This window comes from Falco naumanni, chromosome 4, assembly GCF_017639655.2.
Source record: "Falco naumanni isolate bFalNau1 chromosome 4, bFalNau1.pat, whole genome shotgun sequence".
NCBI classification, from domain to species: Eukaryota; Metazoa; Chordata; class Aves; order Falconiformes; family Falconidae; genus Falco; species Falco naumanni.
The window spans coordinates 798,231-820,443 of record NC_054057.1 but is presented as its reverse complement, the minus strand read 5'-3'; the positions used below and the strand labels follow the sequence as shown (position 1 = coordinate 820,443).

The window sequence follows — 22,213 nt, the reverse complement described above, 5'->3', positions numbered from 1 at the left end:
ATGATATATTGGGTTTACATGGCAAGGTTTTGGTAGCAGGGGGCTGCAGAGGTGGCTTCTGTGAGCTGCTGCCCCCATGCTGGTCAAAGCCAGCTCCAGCCAGCTCCAAAACAGACCCACTGCTGACCAAAGCTGTGCCCGTCAGCGACACCGCCAGCACCTCTGTGGGGACACATGCGAGAAAGGTGCACGACAGCAGCTGTGCGAGAGGAGTGGGAGTAGATGGGGGCGGCGGCCTTGCAGCCCCGGGCCGGGGCAAGAGGGGCAGGGGGTCCCGGCGCCGCAGCAGCCGCTCCCCGGCGGCCCGGGCTGTGCCCCGCGGGGGCGCACAGCGGGGCGCGGGGTGCGCTGCGGAGCGGCTCGGCGGGAGGGACGGGGGTGAGCCGGTTCCCTGAGCGGGCAGCCAGTTAATCCCACGGAACCGAGTCACCTCCGAGGAGGGAACTGCCGGGAGCGCGCAGGAGGGAGCAGGGGAGCCGCTGTCGAGGAGCTTTTGCCGGCCCGTGCGTTACATTCGGCCCGGAGAGCTCCGTCCCCTCCCCGCGGGGCTGCCGCGGCAAAGCGACCAAACGGACCGGTGTGTGCGTGCGGCTGCCGCTGCCCCCGGGACGTTCCTGCCGGGCACGGCCCGCCTCGGCTGGGGGGCGGTGTACCGGGGCGCCCCGCCCCGCCCCGTCAGCGGCCCTGCGGGGACGCCGGCGCAGCGGCCGGTGCCGGTGGGGAGCGGAGGCGCGGCCCCTCAGCGCTTCATGCCCCGGGAGCCCAGCCCTCCGCCGCTGCCGGCCCGGGACGCGGCGCCCGGGCGGAGGCACCAGCCAGAGGTAACAACGCGCCGGGGGACGCCGCGGCCGGGGCGGCGGGCCGAGGGAGCGCGCGAGGGCTGCCCGCGCAAACCGCCCCTTCCCGCCGCCGGCGGCGCGCGGCCCGGCAGCCAGCAGCCCAGCGGGGCGACAGACACAGAGCGGGGCGACGTGGAGGCGGCCCCACGCTGCCCGCGCCCGGCGCGCCGGGGGTCAGGGGGAGGCGCCTGCGCCGGCCGGGCCCGCGCTCCCCCCCCCTCCCCAGGGCGGGTCGGCGCTGGCGGCTCGGATTGGCCGGCGGGGAGGCACGTCACTGCCGCCTGCCGCGCGGGACGGATGCGCGGCGGCGCGGGGATGCCGGGGCGAGAGGCGGAGGTAGGGGTGGGCTGAGGGGAGCCCGGGGGCGGCGGCTGCGGCTCCGGCTCTCCCCCACCGTGTCCCGCGGCTGCTGGGGAGGCGGGCCCCGGGGCAGCCTGAGGGGCGGGGGGCACGCGGGTCGTGCCTCGTAGCGGTAGGCCCGGGCTCGGTGCAGGGGGCCGGGGGTCGTAACGGGTTTGGTGAGGGGCCGGGCAGCCGGCGGCGGAGGGCAGCCGTGTGCAGCTCGCTGCGTGCTCTCCGCAGCGCGCCGTGCTGCAGGAATCTCTGCCGTGCTTCTGCGCCAAGTGGCGTGGAAACTCGTTCGTCATTTAACAAAGCACCGCTAATGTTTAAAAACAAAAGCAAAAAGACCAACAAGACCGTTCCACCGTGCTGTGCGGTTTGTGCCTCCTGCTTTATCGCTTGAGAAGTGCAGGAGGTGGCAGCCGGCGCGGGTGGGAGCGCCAGGCCTTGGCTGAGCAGGCCGTGCGGTGCCTTGGGTGTGTTTGGGGCAGGTTTGGCGGCGGGTGGTCTCCAGGAGAGCCCTGCTAGTGCCCGTGGCGGGGCCGGTGGGACGGGAGCACTCGTTTCCTTTGACATTGCAAATGGTTACCAGATGGCTGCTAATAAATTTGATGTTCAGAAAACACTTTAACCACCTAATTGCAAAGAGATTCTGGAACAATCTCCCAGTGAAGCCAGAGGGACCAAAACCGGCAAATAAAACTTGATCAGGCTCTGAAAATGTCTGGAAAAGTTTTCTGTGCCCTGAGCAGTAGTCCTTAGTGTCTGGGGTCAGCTTGTCTTCCTTTCACGTAACATGCAACATACCAGCTGCTGTGTTTCCTCTTGTGCCATTCTTAATTAAATGGCCATTTAAAGTCCTCTTTTTCCTCTTCCAGATGCATCCAGTCCTAAAGGCCTTTGTGTGTGGTTCCATCAGTGGGACTTGCTCCACGCTCCTCTTCCAACCCCTTGACCTGCTGAAAACCCGCCTGCAAACTCTGCAGCCTGCTGTGAATGGGTGAGAGACTGGGGATGTGTATGCATGGGCGGTGTGGAGGTGCTGCACTATAGGCTTCTGCCTGATTTGCAGGCTGGGGCTTGGAGTTCAGAGTTGTAATTTGGATACCAAAATACATAATTCGGATTCTGAAATAGGAGATATGTTTTTATAGCGTGGAGAAGGATTGATATTTTGCTCCAGAAGAGAGAAAATGGCTGTTCTTGTGAACACTGCTTTAATAACATGCAACTTCAGCATTTGTCTGTACTCATCTGAGAGACTGGTGCTTGCTGGAGTGGCTGCTGTGCAGTTTCGTGTGGTGTCCTCTGCCTGAAAAATCCTGTGTAGTGGTCGAGTAACTTTTCCATGTGTTCAACTGCTCTGGTTTGCTCAGTGTAGTCAACCATGACATCTGCTGCTGCTAAAAAAGGGAGTGAGCAACTAAAAGTGCTAATGAAAGAGGCTTCTAACATGTGCTGCAGTGATGGGAAAGCAGAAGGTGATGCGGAAGCCCTGGAAAGTCGCCTAGCATGGTGGGTTGACCTTGGCTGGATGCCATGTGCCCACCAAGCCGCTCTATCATTCCTCTCCTCATCAGAACAGGGGGAGAAAATAAGATGGGGAAAAAAAATTGTGGGTCGAGATAAAGGCATCTTAATGAAACAGCAGCAAATAACTTGGCATGCGTAAGCAGAGGAAAACCAAAAGATGTTATTCTCTACTTCCCATCAGCAGGCATTGTTTGGCTACTTCCTGCGAAGCAGGGCTTCAGTATGTGAAGCAGTTGCTCCAGAAGTCAAAACATTGTAAATAACAAATACCCCCCACCTTCCTCCTCCTTTCTCTTAGCTTTTATATCTGAACAGACATTACATAGTATGGAATATCCCGTTGGTCGCTTTGGGTCAGCTGTCCTAGCTGTGTCCCCTCCCAAAATCTTGCTCACCACCAACCTACTGGAGAGACATCCTTGATGCTGTGTGAGCACTGATCAGCAGTAGTCAAAACACTGGTGTGTTATCGCCACCTTTCTAGGTACTGATACAAGCACAGCACTGGGAGGGCTGCTATGGGGCTCAGCCAGACCCCATACACCAAGAAGAGCAGGCTGAGTCGAGAAGGAATAATACTTCAGAGGTGCTGGGGTAATGCACAGAGATATTGGTGAAAGGGGATGGCTGTCGAGTACATCTGCCAGAGAGTGGGAGCAGGTCATCTCTTCAGTTACTGTCTTGTCTTCCTTTCAGGCCTGGTCGTGCTGGGATGGTAACGCTGCTCTTCAGGGTTGTTCGTACTGAGAGTCTTCTGGGGCTCTGGAAAGGTGTCTCTCCAGTAAGTGGCTGTTTTAACCCTGACTTCTAAAAATAAGTAGATAAATAAACCTATTGTTTATTAATAACTATGGCTGCTTGGATTTAAATAGCCAACTCTTGTACAATTGTTAATGAAACCATGTGATTTAGATTAAGTCCTATTTTAAGGAGTTAATGTTGTGAATTCCACTGATTTGGTCATGGCAGTCCCTGTGGCTTTCCAGTCCTGAGCAGCTGAACACTTTAATACTTTTGCAAATGTGGTGTGGCTGCTGCACCAACTTAATTTTGTTTTGGAATGTCTTGTTCCTAGAAAACTGCCATTGAGGAATGCGTTAAATCCTGGCATCATTTGAATCGATGGTCTCTCAGGGCTGTATATGATTTCTACCTTGTCTTTGCTCAGCACATTAGCTTTAGTGATTTATTTATTTTGCTTGTTTTCTACAAAGCTTCCTCTCAAGTTTAATAGTCTCTGAAATATTCTGCAGTACATTTTGTCTTATATATGCTTTTTCTTTCTTCATCTGCCTCTGTTTCTTTTGAAGTCCTTTGCAAGATGTATTCCTGGGGTTGGGATTTACTTCAGCACTTTGTACATGATGAAGCAAAAGTTTCTAGTGGACCGTTCACCCACGGCCCTGGAGTCTGTCTTTCTGGGTGCCACTGCCCGCGCAGTTTCTGGGATTTGCATGTTGCCAGTGACTGTAGTGAAGACCCGATACGAGGTGAGTATGAATTTCTAATTAGTTCCTTGTTAATGATGTCACATGCCTTCCTCGTGATGAAAAATAAATTCTTCTGTCTGGAGAAGGTTTCTGACACTTGCATACAGCCAGGGACGTGGTCCTGATTTCATCCAGGTTCATGCATTGTGCAGGAAATATCATGCACTAATATTTAGGCAAGAAGTATAAGGTGAAACAGAATTCATCCTGAGATTTTTAAGTTTGTTGTATGCAACGTTTGTGTAGCATCTTTCATATTTTACCTTTCTGAAGGACTGTATTAAAGGCTGATGTAGGTGAAACTCGCTTTTTGCCTTGAGCTGTTCTCTGTGCTGTCATCTTGGGCATCACATTGGGCATGCTACCGTTTCTTTGCACGCTATGGCCTCAGGGTATGTGTAGGGCTCCTTTGTCTGTGCCTGGCACATGGGTGACTGACTGTTGTCTGCCCTTGCAGAGTGGGAGATTTGGCTATGGGAGTGTATATGGAGCTCTGAAGAGTATCTATCAGACGGAAGGGACTCGTGGCATGTTCAGTGGGCTCACAGCAACACTGCTGCGGGACGCACCCTTCTCTGGCATCTACCTGATGTTCTACACACAGACCAAAAAACTCGTGCCTCAGGGTAAGGCTGAACATCAGAGGCGGTAATCGAAGACTGTTTCTCTTCTCACATCTTGCCCTGCAATTGACTGCCTGCATGCTCTGCTTCTTGCCTTCTACCTCAGTAGTTAAATTAGTCTCTTTTTAAAAAAGTCTTTGTAGGGCTTTATGTGGGACATTGACATTTTCCTGTGGAAAACTGTAGACCTATAGCTCAGGTCAGTGTAGAAATGGAAATTGGTCCTAAATTGATTAATTGTCTTCATGAAGACTGATGCATAAGGTGGATTAGTGACCAGCTGAAAGAGAGGATGTCTTCAGCAGTGCTTTCTGCTGCTGGCTGTCTTGTATACTGATCAGCTTCCCCTAAACCAGCACTTCTCTGATCTTAGAACTGGCACAGGCAACACTTGCACAGTCTTTCCTTTTCTGAGTTCCTGTCAAATTCAGTTCGCCAGCAAGTGAGGCTTTTTAAAAGTGCTAACTTTTGACTAATAGCCGCTTTTTCCCTTGAAAGGTTTCTTACCCTGCATGGGTTTTAATTTCTTCTAGACTTTGATGTTGATTTAATAATTCAGTAGCTTTTCACTTTGTCACACAGCGTGAATGTTCCTGGCCTGTTTTGTGTCTGAGTGCATTCCCTTTGCTCTCTTGCAGACCAGCTGGATCCGATGCTCATGCCCTTGCTGAATTTTGGCTGTGGGATCTTTGCGGGAATCTTGGCCTCACTAGCAACGCAGCCTGCTGATGTCGTCAAAACACACATGCAGCTGTCGCCCCAAAAATACCACAGGACAAGCCAGGCCATTGCCTTCATCTACAAGGTGAGGTGAATCCTTTCTAATACATGCGATCACAGCCTTACTTCAGATTTCCTTGCCCGAACAAAGCACAGCTATGCTAAGAAAGTTGTTGCCTTTTAAAGGAGGTGATCAAATGTGACTGCTTGATACGCTCTTGCAGTCAGGCTAATCAGTGTCAGCATTTTCAGAAGCTGAAGTGGGTCATGCTGTGGGAGAGTAAGGCTGAATCTCTTGTCACTGTGCAGACCTGTTCAATAGTAACTGGGAAGTACTTCGGTTGATGGTCTGAAAGCAGTTGGAAGCTTAAGTCCATTCCTTGCTTTTCCTGGTAATCAGAGGGGCCATTGTCATTACTCAGATGTGTTTCTGGCTCCTCTTGAATGGATTACAAGGCAGTGAACTTGCTCCCTGATTGTTCTTGCCATTCCTTGGTCCTCTGTTCTCACAAAATTACGGATGATGGGGAGTTGAAGAGCAAGCTCAGAGTACTGAAGCACAAAGGTAGGCATATTCCAGCAAGCGCCTCTCCACACAGACCTGTATCGTGTTTCAGGCTGGTGAATGATTTTACTTGAGTTTTGTCTGGTGCATATTGATTCTTACGCTGGTAGTGATGGAAAGTGCTTAGCTTATTTCATCTTAACTTCATTTCAGTTTAGTATGTAGGGGCTTGGAGGGGCTGTGCTTACAGGTGTTGCTGCCTCTGGTTTGTCAGCGTACGTGCATCTGTGACGACCACTAATGAGGCAAAGGGTTTCTTTAGTATATGCTGTGAAATGCCAGTTTCAGATACAAACCAGCTACAAAACAATTCTTTGCCCTTTGGACACTAAAAAAGAAATAAATGCCCAGATCGGTATCCCACAAATGGGATGGAGAATGTACTCAAAGCCCTTCTTTCTCTTCCTGCCCTCAGAAGGGCAGATCTTGTCAGGTTTGCTTTGTGTCCATATTGAAATCTATTCCTAAACAGGAATCTGTTTATTTATGCATGGATTTTTTTGTGCATGGTACATTTTTCTCAAATCAGAATGATTTTTTTACTTCAGTACTTACAAATTTCAGTTTTTACAGAATAGCTTAAGTGACTTTTGTAAACAACAAAGGTCTTTACAAAGGACATGTTCCTGAAGTGTCTTGAAACTGTTACATCCTCGCCTTCTCTTTGTTGGGCTTGAGTGTGGCTTTCTCCATCCATTGTCCCCATCCTGGCATTCTCTTCTGCACTCACTGCTCTTCCTCCTTTCTTGGGTAGCCCTGCAATTGTGCAGTACTACAGGTTCTTCCTAAACATTAAATGCTATTTAAGCCTAGATCTTTCAGAAACTGATCTGGGTCTGAGCTGAAATATTTCCTGTGTTGTTCCATGTAATAGATGATGAGAAATTAAAACAGTAGAGGCAGAATGTGATGGACTTCTGTTTGTTTATCTCCTGTTGCAGGACTTTGGGTTGGTTGGCTTTTTCCGAGGTGGTGTGCCCCGTGCCCTCAGGCGCACTCTGATGGCAGCAATGGCATGGACCGTGTATGAACAGATGATGGAAAAAATGGGCTTGAAATCCTGACTGGCTTGCACAAGAAATGACCAGCTTCACTCCTTTTCCTGCTTGCTGTGATCAACTGGCACTAGGAGGTTCCCAGTTCCACAGAGGAATAAGCCTTGCTCAGGCAGGAGGAAAAAAGCCCTTCTGAGACAGGGAATTAGGCCTTTCGGCAAGTAGAGGAAAGGAAGGATTGGATCTTTGCATCATTTGATCAATGCATTCCAGAAGGACTGCACTTGCAGACTGCCACGGGAAATGCCAGGGTTTCCACAGACTGGTAACGACGATGCTAAGAAGCCCCTTTTTTAAAATAGTGCTGTGCTCACCACCTTTATGCAATGAGACATGGCTGAGCAAATGTATTCAAGAAAAACAGTGATTGCAGAACTGCCAGCCTGTTCCTTGCTGGTCTGGCTAGGAAAGCTGCAAGGACCCACTGTGTGATGTAGATCCTCCTCCTTCATATGCTTTGTTCTCACAGGGGAACGTTGCAGACCACGGTGGGAGGCTGGATGTGTCTCTTAATGCTTATATTGCAGGAGTGGGTGGCAGAGAAATTGAAGTACTGAAGGAAAGCTAGGAACACAGTCTCTGTCATCAGCTTTGTACTGTGCATGATAGCAGAGAAGGTAACTGGAATCTCCTTGCTGTGTCATGTGTTATTATGTAATTGAGCATCTTAACACTCTTGAAACATGCTTCTGCCTCCACAGCACTGTTTGCACAGGAATTAAGAAGCATAAGGCACTTTAGAGTTGATTGCTACCAAAGTTCTACTTGTTCTCTGAAAAACATTTTACCTGCTGGTCTGACTATATCAGGAACATTGGAGTTCTCAAGGTTGTTTGGTTGGTTTTCTAATTCTGTTGTACTGAAGAGTTATTTGCTCTCTATTATTCATTTGTTAATCCCTGATCAACAGCCTCAGTGTGAGCTTGTCCTTAGATGTAGCTTTTAGGGTCATAGCTCGTACATAATGTATAAATGTATAATGGAAGCAGATACAGATACACTTCAGATTTCCCTTAAAAGCTGCTGCTGATCACATGTGGTGTATCTTTGGGTTTGGAAAGACAAGACTGCTCTTTTCTGTAAGTTTTCTCCAAAGTTTAAGACCGATGAGTGTTCGGTTGGGGACTTGTATTCTCTTTGGCCTCCACACAGATCCTTCACAGTTTCTTGGCTGATCATTTTCTCTTAGCAGGTAGTCTGTATTGCAGAATTCCTGAATTTAGGCTTAAAGATAAATTTTTTCATCCACCGTGCCTTCTTCCTCATTCCTACTCTGTTACACAGACCTCATAGCATGTGCTGTCCAAACTTAGGTACAGCCTGCTCCCCTCTTCACTTGTGCCTCTGTAGTGGCTGGCTGGGTCGGGACTTGCAGCTCTGTCGGCGTTGCCACAAAAGCTGGTTGTGGAAATGTACATCCTGTTATGTAGTGTGCCTTGCAGAAAACATAGCTTTGGCTTTTATTTTTTAAGTATCTAGGGATATTGCAGTTCACTTTAGAAACAGAGCAGATGTCTCTAAATATGAAGACATAACACTGTAGCTTATGAGCAACCAGTACTACCTACCTGTGGCTCATAAAACTTAGAGTATAATCTGCAAAATCACTGCCTACCCTGGCAACCGTCTGAACACAAGAGTAGAGGGGATGTGGGTTGTAAAAGATGTTCTGTACCAGATTCCAACTCCAAGAAGGTTTGATAACTGATGAGAGAGTTAAGTCTGAGTAAAATGTAAGGGAACAGGGTTGGAGGCTTGGAAGGTGCTGCCTGTTTTTAGCTTCAGCCCGTTTGTGAGGGGAGATGGGCACTACACAGTGCGGGAGTCTCCAAGAATGGTGGTCGAAGGTCCCAGGTGCACATAGAGCACTGTATCAAATCATTCCACGTTGTGACTGACAAGCTGTTAGATTCCCTCTGCTGCTTCTCACTATCAGGCATGTGGACTCATGATTTGCCAAATCCTAAACATGAAGAACTGTTACTTTTGCTGCCCCTCCTACCCTTAGTGACCTGAACTCATGCGAGAATGAAACAGTGGTAACTGCACATCCTGCTGTTTGTTATCCTAAGCACTACTGGCACAGAGAGCTGGAGAACCAAGTCTAGGGGTGCTGACCTGACGGAGTAAGGTGGCAGTTACATGACTTAAATTCAGGCTTACCAGTACCATGTTGGTTTGATCCCATGCATAGGGGAAATAAGTCAAATGAGTTATCTGGGGCTTGCTTAGTTTGGTGTGTGAGCTGGATATGTTGATCATCCTGGGCTATGGCAGTCAAGGGCTGTGTATGGTGACACCTGCAAAGTGCTTCATGAATATTTTAGTTCCTGATTTAGCAATGGCAAAGCAGTGTGCAACTTGTGCGAACAGAAACTTAGGCTTTTAAAAATGAGGCAAGTAAAGAATGCCAGGTGGTAAATCTTGACTTGAGTAATGTCCTTATCAGAAACCTGAAATGCAGGAACACTTCAGTGGCTTTTATGCCCTATGTTCCTGCCTGGTCAAGTAACAAAGGAGGAACTACAGAATTTATTCGGGTGTGCTGGTGTTTTAAAGTCTATTGGTGGGGTTTTTTTGTTTTGTTTTATATCTGGATTCAGGCATAAAGCAGTATTAACTTTTCCTTTGGGAAAGTCCTTTGCAGTAGAGTGAAAAAGTGTATGCTTTTGACTTGTGAATTAGCCTAGGCTCCTTTGAATTTAAGAAATAGAGAATCTAAACTGCACTGTGTTTTATCAACCCTTGGTGCTGCAAATCCAAAAACCTCTCTGTATGTGAGCTGGGCAGAGTGAGTTTTGTGGTGCAAGTCTGTTGTTTGTTTTTCTTTATTATTTCTATTTCTCTTGTCAGGTGTCATATATGGGGGAAGGGAAAGCCTGAAGTTCTGTTTCACTGTCTGCTGAAAGCTGTATCACATAGGCAGGCATAAGACTCTTCTCAGCTGTGATCCTTACCATCCTTCACCCTTTTCCCCTTTTCAAAAATATTCTGTTTCTAAAGTGATTTATTGAAGTTACTTCTTGATAGCTATAGCAAGTCAAGAAGTGTGCAGACTTGAAGTTTAGATATATTGCCCTTGAGGTTGTGTGCTTCTAATTAACAACAAATGGTCACTGTACAACCTAAATGCAAAGTAAATTAAAGATCTGGACACAGCTGCTTAATCACCTACCTGCATCATGCTGGCAATCCAACACTACCGATCCTATCAGATTATCATCTTCAAAGCCATTTTAGCTTAGATTCCAGAGAAGGTGGTGCAGTCCCTTCTGTATATGGCAGGGTTGCAATCAGTTCCCTCTCAGAATGACCTCTGTCGCTGGCAATACAGTTAGCGAATGTGCATTCTCTCTGCTTGCCCCTGCAGCTGTGGTGTAAGAACACAACTGGTTAACACGTTGAGGCAGGCAGTATTTGAGTTGTAAGACCACAAGAGAAATAGTCTGATTATTTATGATTTTAGAAATTTCATGTTTCTTTTTTTCCTGTGCTGATGATTTCCACCCTGTACTGTTTAAACAGAACTGGAGCTTTAGAACATTAAATAGGTTTGAGTATTTTGAGTGTTTATGTGTCTATATAAAATATTTATTTAAGAAGGTGTATTCTATGTTTCTATTAAAAACTGGTTGCCAAAATGAACCTTGTCATCTCTTCAGTGTTTCTTGGAAAAAAAGCAACCCCCCCTGAACCAATCAAACCTGCAAGGGATGGGAGAGAATAGAGGCTAAAGAAAGCAGATGAAGTTTCCCAAGAGAACAGGACTGTTGGATGAGTTCAGAGCCCATACAAGGCAATGCATATTCTCTTTTTCTATGGGGTATAATGTACACAGGCTGTGCTAGTACAACCTAAATCAGCTTTACTTAAATGGAAAAAACATGTAGCAGTGGAGAATCTTGCCTTTTTCACAGCTTCCTCTGCCTGCTGTGGTAAAGCCTGACAGAAATCGAATCTCCATACTAGCTCATGAAATATCTGCCTTTAGGACAGTGGGGTTTGAGCACTCTGGGGTGAGACTTTAATTTCCTGCCAACCAAGTCAGTTGGCAGTCTGATCTCAGCAGGGGACCAGAAATTGTGCCTGGGACGTGATCCTTTGCTGCAAGGCGCAGTGCAAGGTGACGCAGGGTTGCTGGGATCTCCTCTTGCTGTCACAGCATGGTCCTGGGATCCAGTAGCAGGCAGGTTGTGCTAAGCAAAACATTGTTGCTGTTGCAGAGATGTACGCCTTCCAAAGATGAAGGTCCCAAACCTCTTCAACTTTCAGATGTTGCCTGTATGATACATTCTTACATGAAGCAGTTTTCAGAGAGTTATCTGTGTGTAACAGACTTGCCGGGCAGTCCTGGTGTGCAGCCTTGCGCCAGCTGGACCCGAGCTGCTTGTGCAGGTACCTGATAGCAAGTTAGGCTGGCAGTAGTGCCTGCTCTTACACGCAGGGCTCCCCAGAGCTCTCCTCCTGCCTTGGAGAACCACTTTTGGTGTAGAGGGTGTTTCTGCTTGTACTGCTGACAGCTGCCCAGCTGTGATAAGAGATAGCAGACAAGCTCCCTAGCTACTACTCTTGGGTAGTGGAGGGTGGGAAAGTTGGAACAGTTTAAAGGTACTGTCCTTGTAATAAAACATTGAATTATGGATTTTCCTTTCGCCTAAAAATGGCAAACGCTTTGCTTGCCTTTTTGATTTTGATACATTATGTCATGCATAATCAGTGACACCAGAACTGAGCAGAAAGTATTTCTCATCTCACACATGTTATGTATGTGCACTTTTGCAAACTCAGTGTGGAGTCCTTGAATATGCTTATCCCTTCTGGCATTGCTTCTGGCTTCATAGTATCAAGCTGGTTTTCCACATTGCACTCTCTTTTATTATCACTATAAAATGCTTTGGGAGATTTTATTGTAATGCATTAAAGAATTTCAGTAAAAATGACAAAAAAAACCCCAGTAAGAGGTTAAAATAAGACCTCCATAGATTTTGTATTAGGCAATTCTAGCTTTGTAGAACTAGAAACAAGAAGGGAATAAATTTGCCAAAGTTTGTTGTCCCAAAACATGAAAGAATATCAAACCTTTAAAACACAAGCCAAGATGGGATTGACAAAGAAGCACGGTATTGCGCAGCTTCACTGGAGATGTGTCAATCTCCATGGGTTCCTTTTTGTCTTCTGGAGGGTCCAGCTCCAGGGGTGCCATGTCATCTCTTGGACAACACCTGTTGGCACATTTGGTGGGGAAGATACTGCCCAAACACCTTTCTGCCTGAGCTGCTTCCCAAGAGGCACTGCCCAATCCATTCATCACGGGACCTGTCCTGGCAGCCGAGGACACCTCCACAGCAGCCCAGTAGTGCTGTCCCACCACTGTGGGGGTCCTGTTACAGCCCCTACTCAGAGGCTTCTCTTGGGCTGGCTGTCAGTAGGATCCTCTCTCTGGGGCTTTGTGACCAGGAACCTGCTCATGGTTCTCAATGCACCATCCAAAGGCTGGTAGCAACTCCGTGATGCTTCTCCCTGCACTTGCCTGCCCCAAGTCTCCTTGGTGCTGTGGGAGGACCAGCGGCTGACAGCCCCTTTCTGTGGGTTTGCTCCCACGTGCCATTCTGCTTCCCACGGAGAAAGGCTGTTCTTTGCGGCCAGGGGCTGCCCTCCCCTCATGCATTCTGGGCTCCGTCCCGGAGACCCTACGCAGGGTTTGCTCCAGGATGGCACTGCCTGGCTGGCACTGACTGAAGAGTCAAAACCAGCCCAAAGAAGAACGGCGCAGCTATTGCCTTGTCTGCCTGAGTTACCGAACACCTTTGTTCCCCATGTCTGCTGTTCTCCACAACTGCAGGCCAGCCTGTGATGGGCATGGCAGGGGCTCTCCCACGCTAAATCTGTGTTTTGCTGGTTATCATCAGTGACTGGTAATAGTGTGCATGAAAGAAGTAGCAACATCTCTGCCCTTCACATTCAAGCTGTTTCTGTTTAGTACCAGCTTCAATATCTTTGTCATTGGATGAGGTAACTAAACTGCAAGAAGTTTCTCTTGAGACAAGGAATATTTTGAATGTAGCACAACTTGCAAAAAGCAATGGCTGCTCTGCATATAATTGTGTAACAAAGTTCAGTTTGAACAGTGACAGGAGGGACACCGTCCAAAACACATTATAAGATAGATACACTGCTACCTGAGGGACTTGTCCATCAGTTGACAGATTTATTTTGAAGTGTCTCAGCACCCAGTTAAAAAATAAACCCAACTTTCAGGTTGCTTGAGAAAATAATTAGAAAAACTGTACTGTCAAGCTTTAGCACACCTCTTGCAAGCCCTCTCACGGGCTGCGGAGCTCACGGTTTACCAGAAAAGGCCCAAACTGTAACAACAAGAAATAAGTATTGGAGATTCCGGAGGGGCCTGGAACGCTCACCGGCGGCGCTTCTTCGGCATTATATTTACTGCAATACTCGTTACCGAGCTTAAAATGTTACGTTCAAATACACTTCCAACGCAGTTGGGTTTGGTTATGCAGAAGAGCTCCTCGCACTAAATCCACCGCCCACGCTACGGTAACACCAACCCTGCCCTGCCCCTCCAGGTAACAGGCACGCGGCGCTGCCGTGGGGAGACGGCGCTGCAGTGGGTCAGGCCCTGCCAGGGGGCGGCCGGCCCCACGGCCCCGCACCGCTGTCCGTGTCCCGGCCCCACGGCCCCCACCGCTGTCCGTGTCCCGGCCCCACGGCCCCGCACCGCTGTCCGTGTCCCGGCCCCCACAGCCCCCACCGCTGTCCGTGTCCCGGCCCCACGGCCCCGCACCGCTGTCCGTGTCCCGGCCCCACGGCCCCCGCACCGCTGTCCGTGTCCCGGCCCCACGGCCCCCACCTCTGTCTGTGTCCCGGCCCCACGGCCCCCACCGCTGTCTGTGTCCCGGCCCCACGGCCCCCACCGCTGTCCGTGTCCCGGCCCCACGGCCCCCACCGCTGTCTGTGTCCCGGCCCCACGGCCCCGCACCGCTGTCCGTGTCCCGGCCCCACGGCCCCCACCGCTGTCCGTGTCCCGGCCCCACGGCCCCGCACCGCTGTCCGTGTCCCGGCCCCACGGCCCCGCACCGCTGTCCGTGTCCCGGCCCCACGGCCCCCACCTCTGTCTGTGTCCCGGCCCCACGGCCCCCACCGCTGTCTGTGTCCCGGCCCCACGGCCCCCACCGCTGTCCGTGTCCCGGCCCCACGGCCCCCACCGCTGTCTGTGTCCCGGCCCCACGGCCCCGCACCGCTGTCCGTGTCCCGGCCCCACGGCCCCCACCGCTGTCCGTGTCCCGGCCCCACGGCCCCGCACCGCTGTCCGTGTCCCGGCCGAGGGCTAGCTCACCTCCCTGCTGCCTGGGTTTCCTTTTACTTGCCTTTGTCGCCGCCACGTGGCAAATGCGTGAATTACACTCTCGCGGAATACCCTACGCCGGCCCTGGCCACCCGCTGACCGTGCTCAGCCAACCGGCACGGACCCGCGCCAGAGCCAGCTCCTCGCTTGCGGGTTGAAGTTTTGTGGGAGTGACGGGAAGGGGCTGCTCGCCAAAGTCAGGTCTCGTTTTACAAGAAGTGAGAAACATACCTGCGGTGACGTGGTAACCTGCTACTTGAATAACCTCCTCCAGACAAACCCTGCGCGAGGATCCCGGGGAGACGCCGCCTGAAGCCGAAGCCGAAGCCGAAGCCGAAGCCGAAGCCGAAGCCGAAGCCGAAGCCGAAGCCGAAGCCGAAGCCGAAGCCGAAGCCGAAAGCCCCGCCTTCCCCGCGGCTCCCCATTGGGCGGCGAGGCTATATATAGACGTCAGGCGGAAGTGGCCTCCCTTTCCGCTCCGCGCCTGCCGCGGCCTTCACACGGCGTTGTCAGCGTGAGTGCGGCTGCGGGGGTGGCGGGGTGCGGGTGCCCCGCGGCGCTGACGGCGGGCCTGTGCGCGGGCCTGTGCGCGGCCCTGCGGGGTGCCGGCGGCCGGAGCTGGCCGAGCCGCGGGACAGGCCCGAGGCCTCCCGGCTGGGCGGGGGGGTAGGCGGCCGGCGCGGCCAAGATGGCGGCTGGGGCTCCCGGCGGGCGCGTTGGCTGGGCCCTCGTGGGGCGGGCGGGCGGGCGGGCGTGGGAGGCCCCGCGTGGCTGAGCCGGGTGCCTGTGCCCGCAGGTTCCCTGTCGTTGCTTCCAAAGGGAAACCCCACAATGTCCGGAGGCCTCGATGTCCTGCAGATGAAAGAGGAGGATGTCCTCAAATTCCTTGCTGCCGGGACCCACCTGGGAGGCACCAACCTTGACTTCCAGATGGAGCAGTATATTTACAAAAGGAAAAGCGATGGTAAACCCGTGGGATGGGTGGCCCTGGATAGGCAGCTGGGATTTTGTGGGCATAGCAGAGGAAGGCAGAAAAATCATAATGCTTTAGCTCTCTAGCAGTTTCTCCATGGCCAGAAAGGTGCAGACGTCTTTACTGAATGTATCATAGACACACAGAATGGCCAGGGCTGGAAAGGGACCTCTGGAGGTCATGCAGTCCAACACCCCCCCACCCCGCTGAAGCAGGTTCTCCTAGAGCAGGCTGCCGCTGAAGCAGGTTCTCCTAGAGCAGGCTGCACAGAATCACGTCCAGGCGAGTTCTGAATGTCAGCTTCTCTGGGCAGCCTGTGCCAGGGCTCTGTCACCCTCAGAGTGCAGAGGGGTTTGCTCACATTCAGAAGGAGCTGCCTGTGTTGCGGTTTGTGCCCGTTGCCCCTTTGCTGTCGCTGGGCAGCACTGAAAAGAGCCCGGCCCCGTCCTCTTGACACCTGCCCCTAAGATATTTGTATGCATCAGTAGGATCCCCCGTCAGTCCTCTCTTCTCCGGGCTGAACAGGCCCAGCTCCCTCAGCCTTCCCTCACTGGGGAGATGCTCCAGTCCCCTCATCCTCTTTGTAGCCTCCGCTGGACCCTCTCCAGTAGTTCCCTGTCTCTCTGGAACTGGTGAGCCCAGCACTGGACACAGCACCCCAGATGTGCCTCACCAGGGCAGAGCAGAGGGGGAGGATCCCCTCCCTCGACCTGCTGGCACAGTCCTCTTGATGCACCCCAGGATCCCACTGGCCTTCTTGGCCACAGGGCACACTGCTGGCCCATGGGCAACTTGCCATCCACCAGCACTCCCAGGTCCTTCTCTGCAGGGCTGCCCTCTGGCAAGTCTGTCCCAGCCTGCACTGGTGTGTGGGCTTGTTCCTCCCCAGGTGCAGGACCCTGTATTTGCCTTTATTGATCTTCATTAGCTTCTTCTCCACCCAACTCCAGCCTGTCCAGGTCTCACTGAATGGCAGCGCAGCCTCTGGTGAGTCAGCCCCTCCTCCCAGTTCTGTATCACCCGCAAACTTGCTGAGGGCACACTCCATCCCTTCATCCAGGTCACTGATGAGTCAAGTTGACCAGGACTGGACCCAGTACTGACCGCTGGGGAACATCACTAGCTACAGGCCCCCAGCTGGACTCCGTGCCATTGATCACAACCCTCTGAGCTCTGCCATCAGCCAGCTCTCAGTCCACCTCGTTGTCCGCTCATCTAACCCGCACTTCTGAGCTTACCTATGAGGATATTATGGCAGACTGTGTCAGAATCCTCACTCTGCAAGGTGGACGACGTCCACCACTCTTCCCTCATCTACCCCGCCAGTCATTCCATCATGGAAGGCTATCAGGTTGGTCAGGCATGATTTCCCCTTCGTGAATCCATACTGACTACTGATAACCTTTTCCTCCACGTGCTTTGAGATGACCTCTAGGATGAGCTGTTCAATCACCTTTCTAGGGATGGAGGTGAGGCTGACTGGCCTGTGGTTTCCTGGGTCATGTTACTTGCAGAGCTAGAACGAAACACAGATCTCACAACTGGGTAGGTCAATCACAGCTGGATTTGGGCAGTTCTGGTTCTTGGCTATAGGAACAGAATGGTTTTAATGTCTTAGTAGTGATTTCTGCAGCGTGTTTACATTGTTCTGCAATCTGAGCTGCACCCTATTAAAAGACAAGCTCATACCAGGCTCTGGTTCATGTTGATAGGTGCTGGAAATGTGCTACATTGAAACCATATGGGAGGATTTTCCTTGGAATAGCTTTCCAACTATAATTTCGTAGTAACTGCAGCCATGTGACAAGTTCAATGGCAAGAGTGCTATCCTGTTGTAGGATTTTTGCTGGTTGCTCTAAAGTTTTTTGTCACTAATAGGTATTTACATCATCAATCTGAAGAGAACCTGGGAAAAGCTTCTTCTGGCAGCCCGTGCCATTGTTGCCATTGAGAACCCAGCTGATGTGAGCGTTATTTCCTCCAGAAATACTGGACAGGTATGGACATTTGTTGGTTCTGAGGCCTGCAGTCCTGAGAGCACAACTCTTGCCATGCATTATTGTCTGCCAGTGGCAGCTTGATGATAAAAAGGAGTAACACTTTGTTCCCTGTCCCTCTGGAAACACTTTTTTGGAAGGATGTTTCTTGTGTTGCACTTGTAGCTTAGATCAGATCAGTTAAAATCCACTCCCCATTTCTCTAGTTTCAGGGTGTTTGATAACTTGTTTTTCTTTCATATCCTCCTTTGGGTACTTCCTGTAGGGCTTTCTGGCATATTAGTCGGCAGTCCCCTGGTGCCCCCCTAATTCTGTGAGTCACTGGGACTGCTTTTTTGGGGACAATAAGCGCCTGATAAAAAAGTTTTCAAATAAATCATTTGCTCTGTTACTGAGTACAGTATAGTAACTAGTATATTTTTAATTTTGTCTCTAGATTTTTAGCAAAAAACCCTCTGTCATAGAAGGGGACACAACCTTTAAACAAAACCAGTTAGCCACTGAAGTTTATCTGTGAGCTTAGTTTCTTTGGATTAATGCAGGTGGTGCCACAAATGTTCAGGGAGTTTGTGAATGACATGGGGTGGACTTGAGGAAGAGCTTGGGTTCCTATGGATTTGACCTGCACACTGTTAAAGCTTGACGCTAAGGTCAGTTTCTGGCCAATGAGCTCTCAAGTGTCGGAAGTGTGCTACAGCAAACCGGATGGCAGGGTTTTCGATAACGCCAGGAGAGGAGCTCCCTCTGTGATTGGGGTTTGATAGTAGGCCCTGCCACATGCCTGAGAGGTTGAAAGCTGTTACAAGTGAGTAAGAACTGCCAACTGCATTTTTAATGGCTACAGCTACAGTTTGTGTATATTTACTACTGAGCTTTTCCTGTAGTTCCTGAAATTGTGCTGTTGGATAATGAAGGGGTATAGAAATAATGGAAGAAAATTGGCTTTTCTTTTTTCATAAGCTGTTTTGTTCCCCTTTTCATGATTTGATGATGAGCATTTGGAGTATAGCTTGCAAATAACTTTGGGGGAAAAAAAGGCTATTTTCTGTATCCTTATGTCCTGCTTTGCTGGTGGATGTGGTCTAACTCGTGGTGTCGCTGTAGCTATTTTCAGAAACACGTTTGTCTCATTCTGAACACAGCTGGTGGTAAGCCCTGATTTCACAGGAATTGAAACAAATAGTTCAATTAATATTTGTGCATGTTCACTGACAGCATACCTGGGTGACTTAGTTGAAATGCAGTTCTCCTGCTTTACCTTTGCTGTGGTCTGTTTTGCAGCGTGCTGTTCTGAAGTTTGCTGCTGCCACTGGGGCTACTCCTATTGCTGGGCGTTTCACCCCTGGTACCTTCACAAATCAGATCCAAGCAGCTTTCCGTGAGCCACGACTCCTGGTTGTTACGGACCCCCGAGCTGATCATCAGCCACTGACAGAAGCATCTTATGTCAACATCCCCACCATTGCACTGTGCAACACCGACTCCCCCCTGCGCTATGTGGATATTGCTATTCCCTGCAACAATAAGGTAACGGCTTTGTTGTAGCATTCAAAGCTGCTTCTTCCAGAGCATGCCCTAGATTGCAAGATGAATGCTTTCTGCAGGGGAGGGTTAGCTTGTATCTCACATGTCTCCCCGGGTGATAAGATAATTAAGGCCCCTCACGAGCTAGCGGGCGGGTGGGGAGGAGGGGGTGAACTGCACACAGTTGGAGCTTGGAGCTGAGGCCAGTTTCTGGCCAAGGAACTCTCAAGTGTAGGACGTGTGCTATAGTAACCTGGCAGGATTTCTTGCTGACGCCATGAGGGTCTTTGTGGCCCAGTGAGTGGAGTTTGATAGTCATTCTTGCTACAGTTTTATAGAATAATAGAACGGATTGGGTTAGAAGGGACTGTAAAGATCATCTAGTTCCGACCCCTCTGCCGTGGGCAGAGACAACCAGTATAAACAAAGGATGAAGTGAACCAGTGGAGAAACTGCTCTGAAACGTTGCCTTGCCAGAAACCACCTGAAAGGTAAAATCTAGGAAGGTGGGATACTGATCTTTGATTTTATATGGATATCATTCACCAAAGCCAACGTAAGTCAAATCTATTTGACTTTTCTATTCATTCTAGCATATGCGGTGAGCATAATCCCTGTCTTCTGGACAAGGTTCATGCGTGTGTGGTAGTGAGCAGTATGAAACTCCATAGCAGGAGAATTGCTTCAGGCTGTGCTGTATACAGCAAGTTCAGATGCCGGTGATGGAAGTGTGCTGCAATTCCTGCAGAGACCTGAAAATGTCACCGGGAACTCCCAAAAGCTGCCCTTTCCTCAGTCCAAGTACATGAGTCTGGGCATTAGCAAGTAATGTCTTTCTCTTGCCAAGCAAGAACCTTGAATTGGGCGCAGATAAATCTCTTTCAAAGAAAAAAAGCTTTGTCAGAGGTTTAACTTTACAGCAGATATTGCTTTTCTCTGTCCCAGGGAGCCCATTCGGTGGGTCTGATGTGGTGGATGTTGGCTCGGGAGGTCCTGCGCATGCGTGGCACCATCTCCCGTGAGCACCCGTGGGAAGTCATGCCTGACTTGTACTTCTACAGGGATCCCGAGGAGGTAGGAGACCAGTGGCAGGAAGCGTGCCTCAGTGAGATGCCTTGCTTGTGCTCCTGCCCCGTGGTCCTGTGTGCCTGCTGTTGAGGACAGGTTTTGCCAATATACTGATTGCACTTCACACTTCCAGGTGTGGTTGGTTAGTTGTATTGCCTGTTGTGAGTTGGTGCCCGTTGTCAGGTACGTGAGGATGGTTAGGTGTCTCTGGGGGACTTAGGCTATGCTCTTCCATTGCAGATCGAAAAGGAGGAGCAGGCTGCTGCTGAGAAAGCAGTTACAAAGGAGGAGTTCCAGACCGAATGGACGGCCCCAGCTCCGGAATTTACTGCTCCACCTCAGCCCGAGGTTGCAGATTGGTCCGAGGGAGTGCAGGTCCCGTCTGTGCCCATCCAGCAGTTCCCCACAGGTCAGTCTGGGGGTGCCTGTGGGTGTGTGGTAGCGGGTGGGAAGAGCCGGGGTGCACTGAGTGTTGCTGTCTTTGTAATTGCAGAGGACTGGAGTGCCCAGCCTGCCACTGAGGACTGGTCAGCAGCTCCCACGGCCCAGGCTACTGAGTGGGTTGGCACTGCCACGGAGTGGTCCTAAATTCAGCGCTGCTGTACTATGGGAGAAATAAAGACTGTTTTAATACATGCCATGCTTGGTACTGCGTTTTTAAACTTGCTGGCAGTTGAAATACGTGGGTGGGATGGGGACATCCCTCGGCTGAGGGTGGGAGGGTCTCTTTGCTGCTGCACCCTGCTCGGTGGAGGTGGTGCTGTGGGCTCCAGCCACGCTCCCCTGCCCTGCTGGTGGGTTACAGTGTGGGGCAGGGGCCCATTTCCCACCTTCCCTGGTGGCTGGTGGGGGGCTGTCTGCAGGGGGTGTGGGCACGGCGGGGGGAGCTGGGCTGGCCCAAAAGGGGTTGTTTAATCGCCCCCACCCAGGGTTTCAGTGGTTGTGGGGCGAGGCGGGCTCGTGGCCAGGTGCGGGTGGCAGCCTGGTGTGGGAGTTGCTGCCCTGGTGAAACACCAGTTCTAGCACCCCCATATACAGATTGCTTCCTAAAAAATACTGTGGTAATCCTCAGGAAAAATACAGTTCACCTGCTTTAACGATCTTGAGGGTGTATTTCTGTGATTAATAGCGACAATGGGGAGGCAGATCCTTCACCAAGAGAAACAACGGTTTTGTTTGTTGGAGGTGGAGTCGTGTTTAAATTGGATCTCTTTTCCCACATTGCTGTGGTCTCAGTATTCTCCTTTTTCTACCTTCAGCCAAGCCGATCAACCTGTGAAGAATGTTTTCCCTTAGCACAGGCACTTGTTTGCTTTTACTATAACAGTGCATATTAGCAATAAAAACCCTAAAGCAAGCTATGTATATTCTTGCACAAATCTGTCCAAAGGAAGCTTATCTTTTTTCTTGCTGTCTTTACCTATTAGATGCAAGGCAACTACTGGTTTTGTTAATAATGAACAGCTTTTAGGAGAGAGGCGTGTGAGCACTTCAGTGTTGGGCTTTGAGAGAGCCCTTCCCATTCCGTTTGTGTACTCTGCTCTTCGGATGTGTGTTTCGGGCACATCTACGGGTCCTCTGCTTTCAGCACCCGGCTCCTTCCTGCCGCCTGGGGTCTGTCACTGCGTGCTGGGGCGGGGGGTGAGAGCCGGTTTGCGTGGGGACTCTGGCGGTAGATGGAGCGGGGACAGCCTGTACCGCAGCCGCTGATTCACTCCCCAGTGCTGAGATTGCCCAAAATAACTTGTTGCCCTGGTCTTCCTTTTCACCCTTCCACGCTGAAAGTTTCCAAACTCAGAAGAGCAGATGCTTACTCCTCTGTACTTTGAATCATTGCTATTGTTGTTTCACTGATGTCCCTTTTCTTTGTTTTGTAACCTCCTGCATGGGAGTATGTTCCAGTTGGTGAGAATATAGCAATCATCAGCTTCTGTCTGGCTGGTGGTGCTATTTTAAATCGGTGATAGCTGCATCTGAGAACTTGCTACTGAAATATTTCTGGCACATTACTGAACCGTGGTTGTTTTCATCCAAGGATTTCCTAAATATCAGTTTGACTTTTGTGGTGTCTTTTTCCAGGACCAAGGACTGCCAGTGAGAGGTGGATCCATGCAGCCT

The 22,213-nt window shown here is 50.6% G+C and overlaps 3 protein-coding genes and 2 non-coding genes across 9 annotated transcripts; 4 read left to right on the top strand and 1 right to left on the bottom strand.

Moving 5' to 3' along the window:
- Nucleotides 1–678: 678 nt before the first annotated feature.
- Nucleotides 679–10,812, top strand: SLC25A38 (solute carrier family 25 member 38). Of its 3 annotated transcripts, none has more exons than XM_040589308.1 (7): nt 679–821; nt 2,060–2,181; nt 3,411–3,495; nt 4,025–4,204; nt 4,662–4,830; nt 5,466–5,632; nt 7,054–10,812. In XM_040589308.1, the coding sequence occupies exons 1-7, from the start codon at nt 750–752 to the stop codon at nt 7,174–7,176; spliced, it is 918 nt and encodes a 305-aa protein (XP_040445242.1). In that variant the 5' UTR covers nt 679–749; the 3' UTR covers nt 7,177–10,812. The 3 variants fall into 3 exon arrangements, with proteins under 3 accessions (XP_040445242.1, XP_040445244.1, XP_040445245.1); XM_040589310.1 differs by lacking the exon at nt 679–821 and adding an exon at nt 1,093–1,175; XM_040589311.1 differs by lacking the exon at nt 679–821 and adding an exon at nt 1,223–1,311.
- On the bottom strand, nt 9,753–14,958 carry LOC121086091 (keratin-associated protein 21-1-like). Of its 3 annotated transcripts, none has more exons than XM_040589315.1 (3): nt 14,765–14,958; nt 12,247–12,389; nt 9,753–10,537 (listed from the first exon to the last, which is right to left on the bottom strand). In XM_040589315.1, exons 1-3 carry the CDS (start codon nt 14,956–14,958, stop codon nt 10,461–10,463), a joined length of 414 nt encoding a protein of 137 aa, XP_040445249.1. In that variant the 3' UTR covers nt 9,753–10,460. The 3 variants fall into 3 exon arrangements, with proteins under 3 accessions (XP_040445249.1, XP_040445250.1, XP_040445247.1); XM_040589313.1 differs by lacking the exon at nt 9,753–10,537 and adding an exon at nt 11,086–11,363; XM_040589316.1 differs by lacking the exon at nt 12,247–12,389.
- RPSA (ribosomal protein SA) lies at nt 14,935–20,730 on the top strand. Its single transcript, XM_040589312.1, has 7 exons — nt 14,935–15,047; nt 15,330–15,497; nt 17,385–17,503; nt 18,785–19,030; nt 19,973–20,101; nt 20,336–20,504; nt 20,589–20,730. Exons 2-7 carry the CDS (start codon nt 15,365–15,367, stop codon nt 20,681–20,683), a joined length of 891 nt encoding a protein of 296 aa, XP_040445246.1. The 5' UTR covers nt 14,935–15,047; nt 15,330–15,364; the 3' UTR covers nt 20,684–20,730.
- Nucleotides 18,125–18,284, top strand: LOC121088154. Its single transcript, XR_005827860.1, has one exon. It is a non-coding gene; the product is annotated as a small nucleolar RNA SNORA62/SNORA6 family (small nucleolar RNA).
- Nucleotides 19,201–19,359, top strand: LOC121088153. Its single transcript, XR_005827859.1, has one exon. It is a non-coding gene; the product is annotated as a small nucleolar RNA SNORA62/SNORA6 family (small nucleolar RNA).
- Nucleotides 20,731–22,213: the final 1,483 nt, after the last annotated feature.

What these genes read in the sequence shown, in the direction of transcription:
- SLC25A38 (XM_040589308.1), top strand. Translation starts at nt 750, where the DNA reads ATGCCCCGGGAGCCCAGCCCTCCGCCGCTGCCGGCCCGGGACGCGGCG. An exon ending in TAGTGAAGACCCGATACGAG is followed by an intron (nt 4,205 to 4,661) that starts GTGAGTATGAAT and finishes CTGCCCTTGCAG; the next exon opens with AGTGGGAGATTTGGCTATGG. An exon ending in CAAAAAACTCGTGCCTCAGG is followed by an intron (nt 4,831 to 5,465) that starts GTAAGGCTGAAC and finishes GCTCTCTTGCAG; the next exon opens with ACCAGCTGGATCCGATGCTC.
- LOC121086091 (XM_040589313.1), bottom strand. Translation starts at nt 14,958, where the DNA reads ATGGGGAGCCGCGGGGAAGGCGGGGCTTTCGGCTTCGGCTTCGGCTTC. An exon ending in AGGTTACCACGTCACCGCAG is followed by an intron (nt 12,390 to 14,764) that starts GTATGTTTCTCA and finishes ATGTGCCAACAG; the next exon opens with GTGTTGTCCAAGAGATGACA. An exon ending in TCTTGGCTTGTGTTTTAAAG is followed by an intron (nt 11,364 to 12,246) that starts GTTTGATATTCT and finishes TGTTTTGCTTAG; the next exon opens with CACAACCTGCCTGCTACTGG.
- RPSA (XM_040589312.1), top strand. Translation starts at nt 15,365, where the DNA reads ATGTCCGGAGGCCTCGATGTCCTGCAGATGAAAGAGGAGGATGTCCTC. An exon ending in CCTCCAGAAATACTGGACAG is followed by an intron (nt 17,504 to 18,784) that starts GTATGGACATTT and finishes TCTGTTTTGCAG; the next exon opens with CGTGCTGTTCTGAAGTTTGC. An exon ending in CTATTCCCTGCAACAATAAG is followed by an intron (nt 19,031 to 19,972) that starts GTAACGGCTTTG and finishes TCTCTGTCCCAG; the next exon opens with GGAGCCCATTCGGTGGGTCT.